Below are 20,093 nucleotides of genomic sequence, written 5' to 3' on the forward strand. Positions count from 1 at the left end.
TTAAGTTCTGACATTATTTCTGTAATGTTATGACATAGCCCTTATAGTTAAAATTGCAGATGTCGAGAAAATATTCAGGGGTCAATTCACAATGGCATTTATGAGTACTCTTGTATATTATTTCACGAACTCATAAATGCATTTTTTACTATGCGTCCAGAAATCTAAAATGGGAATATTCATGCAATATTCAAACGCTCTTAGTTTAAAGGGAAAGGACTGTGCCCTCTGGGGAGATGGGCATTTTAGGGCTTATTCAAAAAGTATTGATAAGTACTTAAAGCAGTATTCCTGGGGTACCACTTCACATACTTGTAAATGCATTTGTGAATTGACCCCATGCAGTTTACTTTAGACTCATTTAAATACGGATTTCCTGAAATGCCTTTTCATAGAACACATTATGTTAAATTCTTTTTCGGGAGAGATTTTCTGCTCCATGAACGATATTATTACGACTGCTGTTCCCAATGTTCGCTACGTGAATCTTTTATTGAGTACGTGCTGCCATTTTGTGGCTGATTTGGAAAGATGACTAATTTTTCTGTGAAGTTAAACATTGTGGACAGTGAGCACGGCCGTTTCTGTCACGACGAAGCACCGTTATGATGTTTACTGGTGCTACACAGTGCCCTAATCATCAGCACCATCTTCAGCTTATTTGCTGCATTGCTTTTACACAGATAATACTGGTCGCAGCCTTATGTGAATCTATTAAAAGGTATCACGCTGCAAAATCAATATTACTGATAACTTTTTTTAATGTATTGCCATGTTGGATATTGAAGTACTCAATTGTTGGTTCAACTGCACAGGGCCATTGCTAGTTGTGTGGTCCTTCAAAACAAAAGCATGCTAAGATTTTAGGAGGTTTATTAGTTTTTAATAAAGTAGGAGTGGTTGTTGCCTTGGATTTGGGGAGACTCAGTTTGAGTTCTGTTTCGGGGCCCAGGGCATCTACTCACTTGAGTCGCTACTTTAATTTTAAATCAGATCTCAAACGTTTTGGCACATACAATTTGCAAATGTTTGCACGGGACCCTAGGGTATTCAATTTAGTTTATTTAATGGAAGGTTCCCAGTTAGGGAGGCTGTCCTTCATTTAGCAAGGTGGCTCATGCACTTCTTTTTAGGTGTGGTCTGATCAGGTCAATCTTGGCCACTTGTACTTGATTCAGTGGCCAAAAGGCGACAAATGATTACCCTTACAAAGGATGTAGTGAAGGTAATCATGTAACATGTTTCATACACTTGAAACACTTGTTCTCACATTAGTCTTTTCCGTACTCGTATTGCTACCACCTGACTGCTCTTCACAATTATGGGCACCTTGGAGCAATGTGACAGATGGCTGAAATGTTCAAGGTATTTTCTGGTGGCGCTTATGGCCCTTCTTGTAAAGTCGCTCTACATCTGGAATGCATTGCACTTCTGGGTTGCTTAGTTTCAGCCCTCTAAATGTGCAGACTGGCATAATTACATGATTTTCTCTTTAAAGAGAACTCAAAGGGCCTAGCTTGCAATCTCACCTTTTCAATCCGTTCAAATTCTGTCTCAAACACAATCACTTGTCACACTCTTCAGGTTCCCATTACCTCCATTAATGCAATCTCTGATGCAGCCCTGACCCAAAGAGTCTCCGTTCTGCTTCACACTGGGTGTTCTTCAGCGACTATTAAGGGCTTTTATTTGCACTGCATTTCTGTTTTTAGTTTTAAATGTATTTTATTGAGCCAAGAAGCATAGTAAAGCATCGCATTACAAAGTACATGTAACAGGTAGACCAATCGAAAATGACAAGCAAGCGTCCGTTCAGCGCGCTGTGAGAGATGGCAAAGGAGATGGCCTCCCGAGAAGAGCGGTGTGATGCTCAGAAGGCAAATGGCAGGCAATGTTAGCAAACAAGTTTGAACAAACCATACCCAAGAAAATTAGCACTTGAGCAATTCTTCCAGTGTGTTGCTGACCCCACAGGACTAGGTCCATTGCTTTTAGTAGACCATCTCTTGTTACATACTGTTTGCTCGCTGTAAACCGGTGTACACAACCAAAAGCGACCAAGGCATGCTGTTTAGTTACCCTGTTAAGTTCTATATCATATCTCCTATTTATTTTAATTGGTTCTGAATAATCAAATTCATAACGTGCATTACATCGAAAATGAACTACCCCATGCTAAAACAATTAGCTTGCAGATGAGTACAATTAAATAAATATTTATTCGACACAGCAACATTGTCTCTGTGCTTACCATCAATATGAATGAATGAATAATGGGATGTTAGAGTGTAGCAGCTACCAAAACGAGGAAATCCAGGCGCTATGCAAGCAGAGCAGCAAAGGAGTGCTAAACTTGACACTCACCCCCTAGTCACAGATCTGGGTTGAATCCATCATTATTCTTTTGCTCACTTCGCCACCTCAGTTCAGACCCAGCCATATTGCAAATCAGTCTTGACCCTGTGCCTCATGGGAACAGTCCAGCCCGAACTGCCAAGCCAGGTCTTCCCTGAACCAGGAACAAGCATCCTGGGACCGGTTTCTGGGTAACATCCTTCATCAGCCAGGCTAGCTTGAATCCAGTGGCAAAGTGAGCAAGGGACCCACGTCTGGGCACTTATGTCACCCCGAGTTGGACAGGTATGCCCTGACGTGGGTCCCATGCTCTCCATGCCACTGGAGTCCAGCTATCATGGCTGATCAATCAATCAAAACATTTGTAGAGTGCACTACTCACCCGTGAGGGTCTCATGGCGCTGAGGGCGGGGGCTGGGAGTGGAAGATACTGGTCGAACAGCCTTGTCTTGAGGCGTCTCCTGAAGGTCAGCAGGTCCTAGGTCTTACATAGAAAGGCGGGTAGGGTATTCCATGTCTTTGCGGCGAGGTGGGAGAAGGATCTGCTGCCAGTGGTCGTTCGGCAGATGCGTGGGGCACTGGCGAAGGCGAGGTCGGTGGAGCGCAGCTGGCGATTCCGGGTGTAGAAGGACAGTGGTTCGTTGAGGTATGCTGGTCTGGAGTTTTGGAGTGCTTTGTGCACGTGGGTTAGGAGTTTGAAAGTGATCCTCTTGTTGACCGGGAGCCAATGCAGGTCTCGTAGTTGGGTGGTGATGTTGCTTTGGCGGGGAAGTCAGTGGTTGAGGCGTGCGGAGGCGTCCTGTATGCGCTGGAGTCTCTTCTGGAGTGTAGCTGGGGTTCCTGCGTAGAGGCCGTTGCCGTAGTCCAGCCTGCTGCTGATGAGTGCCTGGGTGGCTGTTCTGCTTTTGGTGGGGATCCATCTGTAGATCTTGCAGAGCATTCGGAGGGTGTTGAAGCAGCAGGAGGAGGAGACGGCGTTGACTTGCTGGGTCATGGCGAGCGTTGAGTCCAGGATAAACCCCAGATTGCATGCGTGGTTTGTGTGTGTCGGTGGCAGCTCCCAGCACGGTCGGCCACCAGGAGTCGTCCCATGCGGAGGAGGTGGAGCAGAGAATGAGGACCTCAGTCTTGTCCGAGTTCAGTTTCAGGCAGCTGGTTTTCATCCATTCTGCGAAGGCCTTCATTCCCACGTGGAGGTTGGATTTGGCGATGGCTGAGTGTTTAAGGGAGAGGATCAGCTACATGCCGTCGGCGTACGAGACGATGTTGAGGTGGTCTGCTCGGACGATGTTGGCGAGGGGTGTTATGTTGATGTTAAAACGTGTAGGGCTGAGGGATGATCCTTTGGGTACGCCGTAGGTGACTGTGGTGGCTTTGGATCGGTACAGGGAGGCGGACTCTCTGGGTTCTGCCAGTGAGGAGGGAGGTGATCCAGTCCAGAACTTTGCCTCGGATCCCTGCGTCGTGGAGGCGTGTGCGCAGGGTGTGGTGGCAGACAGTGTCGAAAGCGACCAAGAGGTCCAGGAGGATGAGGGCCGCGGTATCGCCCTTGTCCAATATGGTCCTGATGTCGTCAGTGGCGGAGATGAGGGCTGTCTCGGTGCTGTGATTGCTGCGGAAGCCGGATTGGGATGTGTCCAGGATGTTGTTTTCTCCAGGAAGAGTGTCAGTTGTCTGTTGGTGATCTTCTCAATGACTTTTGCGAAGGAACTGGAGCAGGGAGATTTGTCGGAAGATCTTGATGTCCTTTTGGTCCGCTTTGGGTTTCTTGAGGAGGGCGTTGATTTCGGCGTGTTTCCAGCTCTCTGGGAAGGAGAGGGTCTCGAAGGAGTTGTTGATGATTTTTTGATGTTGGGGTGCGATGATGGGGCTTGTTGAAGATGTGAGGGCAAGGGTCGGAGGGTGATCCGGAGTGAATAGTGTTCATGATTTTAGCGGTTTCTTAGTCGTTGACGTTGTTCCAGGAGAACAGAAGGCTGGTGTGTTCGGTGGGTGTTGATTCTGGGATGTCAGCGTCTGCCGTTTGCGTCTGGTCATCAAAGCTGTTGTAAATGTCTGCGATCTTCCGCTGGAAGAAGATAGCCAGGGAGTCACAGAGTTCTTGTGACAGTGGTATGTCATTGGAGCTGTTGCTGGGGGTGGCGAGTTCTTTCACTGTAGTGTAGTTCCTATTTTCCCAATAGGCCCTGCGCATTGGAATAACATAAACAGTAGTATCGACGTAGAACTGCGGGTCTTCCAGGTCTCTACTGACTATGCTAAACTTAATTGGGTTCTTTACCAACTAGCTCAGAGGTCACTGGAAACTTTCTTGACTGAATAGGAAGTGATCAGCTTCCCTGGTACAGACAAGAAGGGATTCAGTTTTCCAACAACCGCATAAACATGACAACTTTGCTCCTTAGAATAAGAGTCAATCTCTAGAGTTGTGTGAAACAATAGACAGTTCTTTTACTCAGTCAGTTGTGCAGATTACTTTCACCAATGTGCAGAGAATAGAGAGACGGGCGTTTTCAATAAAAGGTATTATTTATTGAACAGTCTTTCTTCTCATGCAAGAGAAATGAATTGCTACAATTGCAAGACTAGTTATTATAAAAAGTGCGTACAGTAAAATGAGTATTGCGAAATAATTCTGTAAAAGCATTGATATGGTTTCTTAGCCATACAATGGTTAAAATGAATAAAATATATACATTCATATATACATTAGGCTAACGTACTCAACTGGTGCTTCTAACTACGCCTACCCCAGTGTACCTAACCTAAGCCTAATACGTGGGAGGGAGTAAGTAGCAGTTCTAGTTAAGTTGGTTTTGCCAAGGTTTGCTTCAAGAATTCTCTCTAAGGGTTTAGTGAACACCATACCTCTGGAATAGAATGTTGGAGGTCTTGTATCTCCTTCCAGGACTCGATATCCCAGTCACTCGCAAGAGCTGGATTTTCTCGGCAGGAGAAAAGACCGCGTCTCTCTCAGCGCGTCGAGGAGGAGGAGGGGCAGCGTCCGTGGGCAGCTTGCATCTGCTGGGCTCTGTAAGGGACAACTGTTCTGCTCCTGTGTTCACCACACCATCGCTATCATCGATGTCATTGAGGCAGCATTTGCTTAAGGCAACGTTGGTAATATTTATACCTGAAAGGTGCCTTGTTTGACGTAAGTTTTTGGATATAAGACGTCAATAAAGATGTCACTAGGAAGTGATCGTCTCTCGGTGCTCATTAGAGTTCTATTACTAATTAAAACATAGCAAGCGGGGCTTTCCCAGGTTGCTGAGTTTTATCTTGTTGAAGAACTCGGAGTGTAATCTAGGAATCTTAGATAGTGGCTTCTGCTGTGTCATTTGCTCTAATGAGCTGCAGAGGAAGAGATTCTGAAATGTGGCTCTGATCGTGTTAGGCCAGAGACGAGTTTCTGAAATATCACTCTTGATCGTTTATGCCATTATAGGGGTACAAAGGGATTATAGCCGTATAGGGGCATAAGGTCACAGTATTGATCGGGGTCCTAGATTAGAACGCGACATCACGATGTTGAAGAGCTCTTTGCTGTTGTGTGCTTTGTTGCCCATGCGCTCCTTGAAGGAGGTTCTTTTGGCAGATCTGATGAGGTGGTGGTGTCTGCATCTGGCGTTCATGAGCGCTGCGTGATTGTCTGGTGTCTGGTCCTTGCGCCATTGCTTCTCGAGTTTTCTGCAGGTGTGCTTTGAGTTCTGGAGGTCGTCGTTGAACCAGATGGCTCTAGTGTCTGTTGGAGGGTTTCCTGATTGGGGCGAGGGTGTTGGAGCAGTCGTCGATCCATAGTCTGAAGTTGTGGGCTGCTACGTCGGGCTCGGGAGGAGGGTCTCGGGCGAGTGCATTGATGAGCTGGTGTTCAATGACTTTTTTCCAGTTGAGGTTTGGGATACGTTGCGTTTGGTTGTGTGCGGTGTGTTTCTCGAAGGAGAAGTGGATGCAGTGGTGGTCGGTCCAGTAGAGTTCGGTGGTGTGGCTGAAGGTGACGTGGTTGCTGGCGGAGAAGATGGGGTCGAGCGTGTGTCCAGCGGAGCGGGTGGGTGTCGTGACGAGTTGTTTGAGTCCGAGGTTGTCGATCAGTGTTGTGGAGCTGTTGTCGTTGGCGTTCTCCAGGTGAAGTTCAGGTCTCCGAGGAGGATTTAGTTTGTTGAAGCGATGGCGTGTGTGCTGATGAGTTCGGCGATGGATTCGCTGAACTGTGGTCGGAGGCCCGGGGGTCTGTAGACTAGGGTTCCTCTGAGGGTGTTGTTGTTAAAGTAGATCTGGAAGTGTAGGTGTTCGGCGATGTTGAGGGCGTCTTCGGTGCTGGTTGATACTCTGATGGTGTCCCTGTGGATGATGGCGATGCCTCCTCCTGGTTTACTGTTGTTTCCGTCTCTGCGCGTGATCTTGTAGCCGTCGGGGATGCCTATGGCTATGTCCGGTGCCGGGGAGGCGTTCATCCAGGTTTCCGTCGGGATGGGCAGGGCGTGCTGGAGTGCGTTGGCTGGAGAAGCTGCAGCTACGGCAGGTGATGGGACCATGGGTGATCTTCAGGGAGGCCTGGAAGCAGGTTGAGTTTCGCCTGTCATTGAGTGCATGGGGGTGTTTACGTCGTAGCGGCATCGGGTCCTGTGGAGGTCGCGGGGGCCAGGGGCTTGCTTTAGGCACGCCAGCGGCGCGACCGCTCAGCCGGATGCATTTGTAGGGGAGGGATGAGCAACTGGGAGGCGGGAGCAGGGTGGAAGGGGAGGGTCAGCGCAGGAGGGCAGACGGCGGAAAAAACAGGGGCACAGCGGAGCAAGAATAAGAGCAAAACGGTACAATACAGTGAAATCATAAATACCAGTAGTCAGACAGTTAACAGCGAGAAGGGAAACACTCAGAAGCAGAAAAACGCAAAAAACTCTTAGACCAGAAAAACGGGATCGAGCGTGGCCTCGAACCCTGCGCGGAGGTGCTGGCTGGCTTCAAGGCGAAGCAGAGCACCACGGGCTATTTCAGGCTAAATGCCTGAAAGAGCTCCTAAGATACTGGTTTCCAGTCCAGGGAGGACCTGGCCTGGCAGTTCAGGCTGGACTGTTCCCAATGGGCACAGAGTCAAGACTGATTTGCATATGGCTGGGTCTAAACTGGAATGGCTTGGTGAACAAAAAGGCCCAGATCTCTGTACTGGAGTGAATGTATGTCATTGTTCTGCATTCTGCCTATCAAATGTTCTTTTTGTAGAATGTTAAAATAGCCAAGGTTACACCTGTTTCTTAAAGCAAGATTCTAATGGGATGACATATACGGTTAGTGAAAGCTCGTTCCACATCTTGGCTGAAAGAAAGTAAAAAAAATGGCCTTCTTTCCTGGCTCCTTCGCCCCTCCGAATCTTCAAAAGAAGCGTATTGTAAGACCATAGGGATCTCGTAGGACAATAATAAGTAACTCTGTAAATCACCTATTTTAGGCCTTTCTTATTGAAGACTCTGTGTGTCATCACCAGAGTTTTGGAGTAAATCCTCTTATGTACCAGAACCAGTGAAGCAATTTGAGATGTGCCGATATTGCCTGCTGCTCTGTAATCTGTCCATAACAGACTGGCTATCTTCTCGGGTATTAGCTGCGTTATGCAAATCGACTGATTGACTGAGTCTTACGTGTATTGGCTGGTAAGATGTTGAGAACTTTTTTTAAAGATTGTAAAAGGGAGAAACATGTTGCAGCACCTGATAGAATATTGGGGAGGAGGTTCGGAGTCAAATTTAACTTGCACATTTCTTGTGGATTGGGAGGAGCAGGTAGGTGGCTCACCCAGTTCTCTTGGCCACCAAACATTGAACTAAATAGTTTGTGTTCCTTCAAAGATAAATGTTGTGTTATAGTTTTTGTAAAGCGCATGGATGCTCGAGCAAAGGGGCCTCCCAGCGCTGATCTCAAACAGACAGAGAGGCGGGAGGGGCAGGAAAGGGAAGCAGATTGCTTAGAAAAGAGAGATGTTTTTATAGCCTTAATGAATGTCACATGATTTTCGATGCTTCTGATGCTTACAGAGGGGAAGTTCCAGAGGTTTGGGGCAAGAACACTCCAGGAGCGCCCTCCTGCCCTGGCTCTCTTAACCCGAGGAACAGATGTCAGGTGTTGACCAAAAGAGCGCAGCTGGCGGGTGGGTGTTTCAGTTTTGTTCGAATAGAGCTTAAGGCAGCTGGTTTTCATCCAGTCAGCAACCCTAAAAAGGCATGCTTTAAAAGCTGCTTGCATCATTTCAGAGGTGTTTTGAAAAGAAAATATAAGTTGGGTATAAGTTGGGTATCTTCGGCTTAAGAAACCATGCTTATGAGGAACGACTGGATGATTGCTGCGAGGGGAGCTATACAGTCATTGAACTTTGTCGGGCTCAATGAAGGCATACTTACTAGACATACTAACTATATCAGCTTCCTATCAATGGAAACTTAGCATGCAGTTTCATCACACTGTTGTCTGTGACCCTGGCCCGAACCCTACTAAACACCCAGAAGGGACATAAGTTACATACGTTTTCCTTGTGTTTTTGTTTACATACTTCCAGGAAGCACCCCAAGAAGTCTTCATCCCAAGCCTGCAACACCAAAAAAAGGTTGTTCCATTGTGTCTCAATAATACATAAAAATGTGTTCGCATTTTATATTTATCCGCCATAGCTAAATAATTAGGTAATGTAAGAATCTACATCTCGTTTCAGAATAACCCACATCTCCTAATGGCTAGAGCGGTCGACCTCGAAGCTCGGGAACTGAGTTCGAGTCTCGGCAGCAATGCTTAACATCCTGTGATTCTGGACATATCACTTAATCTTCCCCTGCCTAAGAAAAATGAATGTTCATCTGTAACGCAACTAATGCTCTGATACCTTTGGGTGTCGAGTTCGCAGTATATTACTCTCTTCCCCCCCCACCCCCCCCAAAAAAAATATCAGGTCTCTGTAATCTGGACTTTATGAAACCATCATTGAAGCATTAGACCATCTGGGACCCTAAACATAAACTCCCCTAGTTTCGTTTTTTGGCCTTACAGAGAAAAATGCTCAGTTACCTTTTGATGGTTACTTTGTTTATTGTATACTTGACTTGGCTGGCACTCACACTGGGCTCTGCGAGTCACTACTGGGCCTTACTGAAACCCTAAAGGAAGATTTTCTTTGCCGACCCTGGACATGATAAATCCTTTAATGCATGTCAATGCACTTGTACAAGGAGACCAAACCACAATGGCATCACAATATTATTTTAGCAATATTTATCAAACAACTTCTTACATTTAAAGATTCCAGTGGTTTTACCTCAGAAAACAATTCTTCTTGTAGGCATTATCTCTATAAACTCCAGATTTCTTTGTTTTCCATTTAGAGCCCAATATGTTTGCAATAATAAGCTGCATTCTTTCACAATTATACATTCACCTGTTCTGTACTAGTGACGGAAAGAGTGTAAATTTCAGAGAAAGGAATTTTCACTGTAAGTAAAATGACTCTCAAGGAGTTTCAAACCACTTGGAATCCAGGCAGGGCTTATAATATCGAAAATAATTACATAGTTGTTGGCCTAATTACCTAGTAACCAGTCTTGCATGCAGAAACTTAATTAGATCTGGTGTACATTGTGGCCTTGTCCCTTACTCTACCAGGAGCACGGATTCTCACATCACTACGAAACTACCACAATCAATCGAGACAGAAACCAACATATGTGGAAATACAATTTTACTAATGCAACAATTAAACAATTGTTTGTTTAATCTTATTTGTGGGTATGGTTTCCAAATTAAATATTGACTGTAATGATAGATGATCAACACAAATGCATGATGGTAATCTCAGTTCTGTGGTGTTGTCTTTCCTTAAGCACTATTACATTGACATGTTATTTTATGTATTTGAATGTATCGTCAGCCCAACAATTTTGGATTTCACACAATGCATTTAGCAAAAATAGGTCATGCACTTGTAAACAGTTTCAACTCTACATTTGAGATTATGGTTTGCTAGTTCATAACATGGCCCATAATGAGTGCTAGCACTTGTTTTATTACATTAAATATTAGGGATTAAAACAAATAGAATGACCTAAATGTTTTTTTGTGCTTTGATCAGAAAAAGGATTAAATATAGTAGTGGAGAGTCTGTAATTTAATTTAGCTGTCAGAAGTCAAATTAGTGTGCCTTTTAAGGGGTGTTATTTCTGATTCTAGGGCAGAGATAAGTAAGCAAGTAGATTGTAGACATTCTTTTTTTTGTTCCACACTAGTACTCGTGATTTCAAAAGAAGACCATTTATCGTCCAACTGGTGCAGTTTTATTAGTTTCCTCCATAAAGGGTTTCAAGGCAAGAATTTCCGCAAGAATTACGTCCATGGATGATGCTGAGGAAGAGTGCACTTGGATGCTTGGTGGAAACCACAGATAACTTGTTTGAAAGCTGTGATTTTGGAATCGTGCCTGGTTTGAGGTCAGGTTTGGGAGAAGGATCGTCTTCCAGGTCGTTGTAAGTAGAGTCTGAATCCGAGTGTGCAGTATGTTTGGTAGGAGTTGAAAGTTTAAGGTTTTTTAAACTCCCCATATAAAAAGAGAAGAAGATTTTGTAGAGCACTGTGTAAGTACAAGCGTGAGGTAAAACCTTCAAAAGATGTAACTAAGTTCTGTCACTAAGTGAGGGGAGGAAGACCACAGCTCCAAAAGGACGAAGCACACAAGAATGCATCAGGAAACTGCAGGGTCGAATTCATTATCCAAATGGGTAATGCCCATGTAATAATGAAGATTAGTGATTATTATCAAGTTAGCCAACACATGTTGAAGAGAATTATCAAAAATAAATCACCATGAGTACTAAGGATTCCAGTGAAAGTAATATGTTTCCCTTGTGAGCATGCCAACAGCATAAATAGAAGATGAAGAAAAAACAATTTCACTGTATAGAGGTGACAAAATTATCCACTAGAGCTGTTTACGGAAGCAGGGGGCACGATATTGTGTGGAAAGGTTACTTGAGTATAGGAGGGGGGCACGCTCGCCTTACAAAATGGCGGGCGTAACCTCACTGTGAGGAGAAATCCCCCGGGCCGTTATGGCCCTAAAATCGCTGCAACATTGTCTTTTTAAAGGTTCCAGTGACTCAACATTGCTAGAGGGAGAGACGCCGTGAATCTCGTCCCTCTGCGAACGCTGGAACTGTCTCAAATCGTTGAGTGGATTCCCAGATTCGGGGGAGCCTTGGTCAGTCATGCCATCTTTGATCGGCACCGTAGCTACGTCCCCTTCAACTGAAGTTTGCTGCAGATTTTTTCCCGTTGTTTTGAGATCTAAGCAAACAACCATAGGTTCCATTTGACATTTTTTTAAGTGAATGTGTATGCATGTATGAGTGTGTGTATTTCTTTCACTCATGTTTGTCGTTGTGTGTTAAATCTTGCAGTGCATCTGAAGAAAGAGGAAGTAGTATCATTACTCCCTTCCCCCACCCTCTATATCAGAATAACTTAAGGGGCACATTTAATTTGGTCACATGGTGCATTTGCCGCGGGTGTGTGTGCGACTGGAATGATCGAGTTGGGACCCCAGTGGAATGTCTCAAGCTACTTCTCCGTCTTTCACCCGGCTTCTGCTCCATAAATGACCATAAGTATCTTCTGTAGTAGAGCAAGAGGGTAGGAGGGTAGTTGGTCTGGGGTGGTATGCATATGTAACTGTTTGCTTTCGTCATTCTGTAATGTATATTAATATGCCTTAAGCACCGCGTTATTATTCATTATGACTCCACGCCACCAGCGTGTCTTACATCCCAAGTGTGTTTCCCCTCCTAGTCCAAGTTCAAAGAGTGCATCTAACATCACAAAGAAGTAGCCTCTTTCGTCTAAATTTTACCGAACTGTTAATTATACCTGGGTGTTTTAACACATCTCAACTGTCCATGTGTTTGATTGCAAATCTTTATATATGAACTGTACACATGTTTTAGGGGACTGTCAGTTGTTAACCATGTGTTCATTTGCCACTTAGGGGACTGCCAGTTGTCAACCACGCATGCATTTGTCACGTGTGCCCTTACCACACATGTAATACGTTTTTGACCTTTACAGCGCATTGTATTACATCGTTACATCGTAGGTCTTTCCTATGCATTGTTAAGGATATATATATTCTTTTTTAGGGTAAACCCATCAAAACCCCATATATATATATGTGTATATATATATGTGTATATATATATATATATATATATATATATATATATATATATATATATATATATATATATATATATATATATATATATATATATATATATATATATATATATATATATTTATTTAATTCTTCTAACCCCTCTCCCTGTACTCATGCTAGTCCATCGACCCTTAAAACTACACGACCCATTATTAACCCATACTCTTAGTTATCCAGGAACACTGAAAACCCTTGCGACCCCTTACATACAAGACACTAAAAATAAACGACTTCCATAACCTCTAGTGCCTCCATTCTCTGATTGTTAGCTCACAGTAAACTCCTGGGTGACAAAGGCCCTAGAAAGAATAGCAGTATCCATATTTCCTCTCCCCACTTCAGTTTGTGAGCTTTCCTTCCTGGCCTCGTTTACTCCACAGTCACTGTGCTATCTAATGGAGGCATTCACGGGTTGTACGTTACCTCTATTCAGGTACTGGTTGCCTGATCCGAAGTAAAATATACAGTCTAAGTGTTAACACTGCTTGCTTACCTTTCAGTATTTCATGCATGGCAAGACTGTAACCAAAAAGGGGCTAGATATGTCAGCACTGTTATGAATAATATTGCACAGTCTCTTCATTAAGTACCTTGATAAACATAAGCCCATTTTCACTTTGCGCGTGTTCATTGCTAGGTATGGATATAGTGAACGCAGCCATCGAGAGTCTCATGACCACGTCAGACAGAGACGACTGGACGCCGGTCATCATGAATGTTGCTGATGCGACTGTGACAGTCATCAAGGCAAAAGTAAGGTCATTTTCTTTGCATCATTAATAGAAACGTACCATGTGGGTTTAGAGGGTAGAGCAGTATTGTTGACAATGTTATGTTGAAAATTGTGACAGTCCCAAAAGTTGATGAACCACAATCAGAGCAATGCTTGTGTTTCAGTCGATGCCATGACTAAGTTGGTTCTTTTGTGAGTTCTTCATTTACTAAAGGCTTCTACTTCAGATGCCCTTCTTGGACCAAGTCAAGCACAGCATTGCTGTAGGTCTTTTTAGCATTGTACCTGCATGTTGAAGTAACGTTGCTTGACATTTCAGATTATCACTCAGGAAGTGTGTAAAGTCATTTGGGTCCTTTGACTTGGAATGTGTCTCATATTCTTATTGGTTTCTGCGCTTTCGCCCACCATGCCCCCACAGCGAATGCTTGAGAGCACCTATCACACTGGGAGACCACCATGTACGTCTCATTTCTGGATTCCAGCCTGCCTGCTGGCTTTCCTTTCCAATCTTCTTACTTGCACACAAGCCTGTAAACTCATCTTCCAACGCTTTACAAAACACTTTCTCCCTACTCCAGTTCTCTGTGTCTTTCCTCCTGCCCAGGTGCAGGCAGTTGCTCAGCCCCATCATCCTGCTCCTGCACATACACCCACTATGGCCAATACGATCTCTGCGCCCCATCACCTTCCCCTAAGCCGTGTCCTGTCACCGGTCTCCTTCCTGCTGTAGGCAAGCCCTATCACCATTCTAACGACCAGGGGGGTCCTTTCAATAATGACTTGGCACCGACTTATGTGTGTCCTGTGCTACGAAATACAAGTCTCTTATGTGGACAGTGAGCAGGGGACAGACGTAACAGTTAAGGCGAGGAATGTGTACTCTCTCTCAAATAGCGACAGAATGGGATGACAGATGGTTCTAAAGAAGCGGAGCATTTTCAAGTTGTTTAAGGAATTATTACTAAAATATGAATATGCACTGCACTTGGCATAAAATTGGTGATTAAAAATAAATTACATGCTCACCATCTCCTTTTTGTTATGCTCATTTCTGCTCCAACGCACATATGACGATGAAGGCCATTATATATTTATTGGTTTCTTGCTGCCCATCCCTTTGGACATTTTAAAGTGCCCACGCTAGCAGCCTGGCATTGCAAACACATCTAAAGGGAACAAGCTGTTACCAGTCTAGCCAAAACTGCAAAGGAAAGCACTTACAAACCTGGAAAGATCTGTGTTTCCTATTAATATATAATAAAGCAGACTACATGTTCAGTAGCAAAGTAATGTTACATTAAGAAGCACACGAAAGGGCATTTTTGGTGTGGTCGTTCGAGCGGAAAGTTCTTTTCCATTAAGCAGAAATCACATTGAAAAAATGTCATTTGTGTTTTCCTGCCATCAATTGGCAAACGTTTCCTTTCGTTATATTTTGGTAGTATGGCATGGTGCGATTTGGATTGTCCTAGTTTATTTTATCTTATATTTTTGTTCCTGGTATTCCTTTTTAGAAGATTGACTGGCCTCTTTTAAATGTAATTTTCCTCTATTGTTTTAGTTATTTGATTTGCTAGTTTACCTTATCTTTCTCCTCTTTGTTGTCTGATTATGGGTGGAGCCGGAATTCACAAAATGTTTCCTAGAGTTGCCCCCATGCGGTGCTTTAAAAATGGTGGCTACAGCACGATCAATCTAATCAGCAATTCTCTAATGTTAAAAAAAAGTGAGTGAATCAACTGTGCCCCCACCGCCCACTTTTATTTTTCTTGTAAATCCTGGACCTCCAGACCCTGTTATTTTTATGCCATATTTTATTTAACTTATGTTTCTGTTCCTTGTATGCGTTTTTAGGATGTTGCCTATCCTCTTTTTTTAATGTTTCCCTTCCATGATTTAAATATTTGATTTACCAGTTTACTTTTTCTTTGACCCCTTAGTTGCCTGGCTTTCACCTGATCGTGATCATAGCCAGGGCTCACAGCTTGTTCCACCGAGCTGCCTCCTCTAGTGCTTTTAAAATGGTGACCACGGCGAGGATGAACCTCTTGCACACCAAAAGCAGTCATTCTGCACCCAGCCACGTCCTTTGGCCAGCCACTCTACCCAAATTAATCTAGAAAATGTCCTGCCCACTAATAAAATTGGTCAACTAAGCTTGAATGTAGCAACATTTGCTAATGTATCCTTTCTCTTTTGATTACCCACTTGACAAACCCACCAAGAACATGCTGGCAGAGGAAAGTCTACTGTGTTTTTGATATACCAAGGCGCCTGGAAAAAATGTACCGGTATCAAAACCAGGTAACACACGGAAAGCAGGGTTACCTAATGCCCACTCAGGTCATATAAATTATACCTTTTTTAACACCATATTCGTGAATGAACCTTGTGATGTATTATTTATCACCAAAACCTGCCTGCATCTTAGTTGTAACCCTATTCTGGAAGAATTAATCCCATAAATGATAAAATATTCAGATGTGATCACGAGGACAGAAAGGGTGACTTATATTCTGACGCTGCCTGTGCTTAACCTTCAGGGAATGGAAAATATTCGCCTGGGGCTAGAGACATCCTCAAATACATTGTTAGGTATGATTCTTCTCTACTACCCCATAAAACAGTCCTAGATTATTTCCAGTGATTTAGAGGAACTAATTTTCTATGCCCAAGTCCTGTTTGCAGACACAGTAATTCAAAGGAACTTCAATATGTGGGCAAAGAATGCTGCTCAGAGCCTTACAAGAATGCCTTGGAAGCCCTTTCTTCTTTAGGCCTAACACACACAAAGCCGGCCATACTCTGAACCTGATCTGAACTTCTAATAATATAGCTTTTCCATCCTCTCAGAATCTGCCACCATTTTGTTGCTCTCTTTATCACAAGAGGTATTATTTTTGTCATGCTACTCAAACCCTTACCATAAGTTAACAAATTTGGAACTCCATTTCCAGCGATTGCCTGGACAGACTGCTCTAGGAAAAGCTTGCCGGTCCCCCTCTTGACAACATGAACAATTATCCCAACATATCTTCTGAACAAAGTCCTAGAAGAGTCTTTGGACCAAATTGCAACCATAGAATTTAAAAAGGTTTAAACCTAGATTGCTGTAAAAACCTATGTTTCATTGACCACTTAAAAACTTTTAAAGAACCTTCAAAGAACCTGGAGGAATAATTGTGATCCTTGCATCAGAATCATCAAAGACAAATATCTAAATGTAATCATCTAGTGTGAAAAGCAAAGTAAACTTCTATTCTCAAACAAAATACACAGGCACATATCAACCCTCAAAATCTTGTTAGAAGCCTTGAGCTTCTAACAAGCCCTCCTCCCCTAGGCCGGGCCCCTGCCCTGGTGGTTCGTGCACCCTCTCGTCCCCTTTTCCTAATCTTCCGTTGAGCTAGCCAGAGATATTATTGGGCTACCTGGTACATGAAAAGAAGTGGGTTATAAGCCTTTGACAAGGAGTGTTTAATGTTGACTGCTCCTGATTTTGTAGGAGGGGTGTGCTTCTTGTGACCCTTTTTGTGCTGACTGAGCGAGCTCACCCCCCTCCACGTTCATCCCCTTATGACTTGTTTGCTTATTTTCAAGTGTCAGTCTCCTATTACGTTGTGGGAGGATTTCAAAAACTGCTCATCTTCCTCCTTGGTGGTTCACTCCTTCCACCGCTAGCTTGCTCCCCACCGCCCTGGAGTGGTGGGCTCTTTTAGAGCGGGAGATGCTATAAAAAGACCCTCCACTCGCCTCTGGGAAGGACTAGTAAGGGAGTTTGATTGCAGTGCTGCACTGGTTCAGCTGCTGGTCTATGGCTCATCTATTGTAGGCTCAGGCTTTAATAATAATGGGAGAAGGGTGCAACATTTACCGTGCCGGTGCCAATCTAAATCGGCTGTGCCTCAGGTCTGTTGGGCAGGAGATGCCACAACCCTCTTGGCTCTGCTTCCGGTAGGGCTCAGCTCGTGCACCATTGGGAGACCCAGTATGTGCTAAGCTCTGCCTCTGCCCCACCCTCCAGCTCTCGGCCCTCCCTCACGCTGTTCCATCTGAGTGGGACACGCCGAACCGACTTGCAGTCTGCACCCGGACCTAGAAAGGCCGCATCCGCAAGTCGTCTGGGGCTCACTCCCACCACATCCCTTGACTTCCACAAATCGCCCACTCTGGAAATGCCTATGAGGTCCCATCGATCAAAGCGGATCAGCTTTCCCAGTCAATCACTATGCCAGAGGGGCGTAGTCAGCATGATCTTGTCGTCCCACCCCAAGCATTTTGTTGCCGCTTTCCACTCTCGGACTGCATGTCCAGTGGGATCAGTCAATGCGGGGTTCAGTGAGCGAACGTACAGCCCCCCTTCAAAGCTTCCTCCCGGCAGAAGCCACTTTTCCATCTGGAAGGAAGGATCCCTAAGGTCTATATGTGCATCCAAATCCCCGTCAATCCCCCCCGTGTGACCTTGTGGGCAACGATGCAAGGAGGCTTGCCCTCCAAGAGCAGGTCCCTTAGGAGAACGTCAACTTCTTTAAAGCATGAGGGGCTGACGTAGTGCGGGGTATTCTGCAAGGCATATAGGAATCGAGGAAGGGACATCATCTTAAATAGGGCCGCACGGCCCAAAAGGGTAAGGGGGAGCGATTTCCAGTGCCTGACGTCCGATGTAAGACGTGTCAGGGGCGGTAGGATGCCTGCACACTTAAAACCAAAGCAGTACGAGTAAAACTCTCGACCTTCAAGCCATGGCGATCAAGGTACTCAGTGCGAGTCATCAGCCTCATCGCCTGCTGCTAATAAATTGGTACATTAATCCAACAAAGAGCCAAACAAGTCTTACATGGAAACTTTCACCAGCACTCTCGAAGAAGTATTAATGAAATTTGAACATTGCAATGTAATCAACACTGAAGATTTTAACACGAGAGGGCTGGACCACACTTTAGACGCGCTCAGAACTGGGAATAATTCAGGGCCTCTGTTCTCATTGCTCTAAAGCTTCAAGTTACAATCTACGCATGGAATAAAAAAAACAGCTTCCCCTCCTGGTGCCCCAAGCTGACTTTCAGGAACATATCGACATTAGATTATATTCTAATCAATGTGAGGCAGGTAAGTATGCTGAGTAATTTCGCAGTGGACGTCAGGAAAGCGATCACAGACTATTGCGTGCTAGCTTTCACTTGACTCTGCTACCGGCGGATGTCCATGAAACCATTGGCAGAACCACAGGAGAAGAGCAATACGGAGTCCTCAAAAGATTAAAATGGACTGTCCACCTCGGAGCCAGATTGTTGGAGTTCGTAGCATCCAGGAAAGAAGACCCCAGATAGGCTCCACAACAACAATTATTATAGGCTACTGGGAAACCTTGATGGCGAACTTACTGACGATCCTGGGCAATGCCCACCAAACAAAAAAGAGACACCATATAGAACAATTGCCAACTGATTCACAAGCACCAAGTGCCTGATACAATACAAACATGACCTTAGGAAGGCACTCAAGGCAAAAAAGAAAGGTGGTTCAAAGTCGGAGGTGACACCCATAGCGGTTCTGAGGACAACATACCGGAAGAAAGTATGGGAGCTCAAGAGAAAGCTTATGGAAGAAAAATGGCTTAAAGTGTTCTCTCTAATTAAGGAAAAAAGCAACACCAAACTTTGGAGATACATAAACCAGCTGAGCTCCCGAGGTTTGCCCAAAGAGAACAGCATCGCAGGCAAAGAGTGGGAACTGTATGTGAAAGGACTGTATACAAGTGACGCGCAAGTGTCAGGACCGATTACCACTAAGACCACTCAGATAGCAGCTCAGGCCATGGTACCGCAGGCAAAGAGCATGCAGGAAGTAGTTCCAGTGACCAGTCAAAGTGCTCGCTTCACAGAAGGGGAGATCGCAAGGATTATCAGAGCAATAAGAAACAATGGTGCTCCAGTGCCTAATGGTATTCCTGCTCAGGTATTCAAGTCTACTTTGGTATTTTGTGCACCAATTCTTACACCACTCTATAACAACTCCTATGGCTAGCAACAATACTACAGTCTTGGAAAGGCTCAATTTTATTTCCCATACACAAGAAAGGGGATCACTCTAACCCCACCAAGTACAGGCTAATTGCCCTGCTTGATATAGAAGCCAAGGCCTACGCATGATTACTGCTGAAGGACTTGGAGGAATGGGCAGACTAAAACTGAATCCGCCGGCTCCATCAGACAGGCTTCAGGATAAACTGCTCCACGATGGACAACATCATGGCACTGAGCTATCTATCTAAACAGGTGGGTATGGAGAAGAACCTGCCTCTGTTTTGCTGTTTCATAGATTACACCACAGCCTTCAACAGAGTCAACCAAGGAAGACTTTGGGGTAAGCTGACATCCTGGCGGATCCCTGCTACACTTCTAAAAGCGAGAGGACATGGCTCCAGGTTAAATTAAGCCTGACAAGTGTAACATCAAGAGTCAAAACCAATAACAGGCTCAAACAGGGCTCCGTCCTGACCTCACCATTAATCAATTTGTACACCGAAGAGCTGGGGAAAGCTCTGAAAGATGCCAGTTTAGTGCCTCTGAGACTGGGCAAGGTGAGATTTCCATCCCTCCAGTATGCTGATGACACAGTGGTAATGGACCACACCACGGTGGGTCTTCAGAGAGTCTTAAAGAACCTAGCAAGGTACAATAAGGAAAATAGCTTATTAGTTAATGAGAACAAGACAAAGATAATAGTATTTGTCAAACATCCTCTCAAAAAGCAAGCCAC

At 44.6% G+C, this 20,093-nt stretch overlaps 1 protein-coding gene across 11 annotated transcripts in view; it reads left to right on the plus strand.

Annotated features, from left to right (window-relative positions):
• APBB2 (amyloid beta precursor protein binding family B member 2) overlaps nt 1–20,093 on the plus strand; it is a 973,994-nt gene that overhangs the window by 918,740 nt on the left and 35,161 nt on the right. For 6 of the 11 annotated variants that reach the window (XM_086963923.1, XM_086963925.1, XM_086963926.1 and 3 more), the window contains one exon: nt 13,233–13,348. In XM_086963923.1, the coding sequence (XP_086820049.1) occupies nt 13,233–13,348 (116 nt within the window). Of the gene's footprint in view, nt 1–8,902; nt 8,951–13,232; nt 13,349–20,093 lie in introns of all 11 variants that reach the window. The other 5 variants (XM_086963922.1, XM_086963917.1, XM_086963921.1 and 2 more) reach the window with 1 other exon arrangement.

The sequence above is a fragment of the Lissotriton vulgaris genome, chromosome 3_2 (genome assembly GCF_964263255.1).
Source record: "Lissotriton vulgaris chromosome 3_2, aLisVul1.2, whole genome shotgun sequence".
Taxonomy (NCBI): domain Eukaryota; kingdom Metazoa; phylum Chordata; class Amphibia; order Caudata; family Salamandridae; genus Lissotriton; species Lissotriton vulgaris.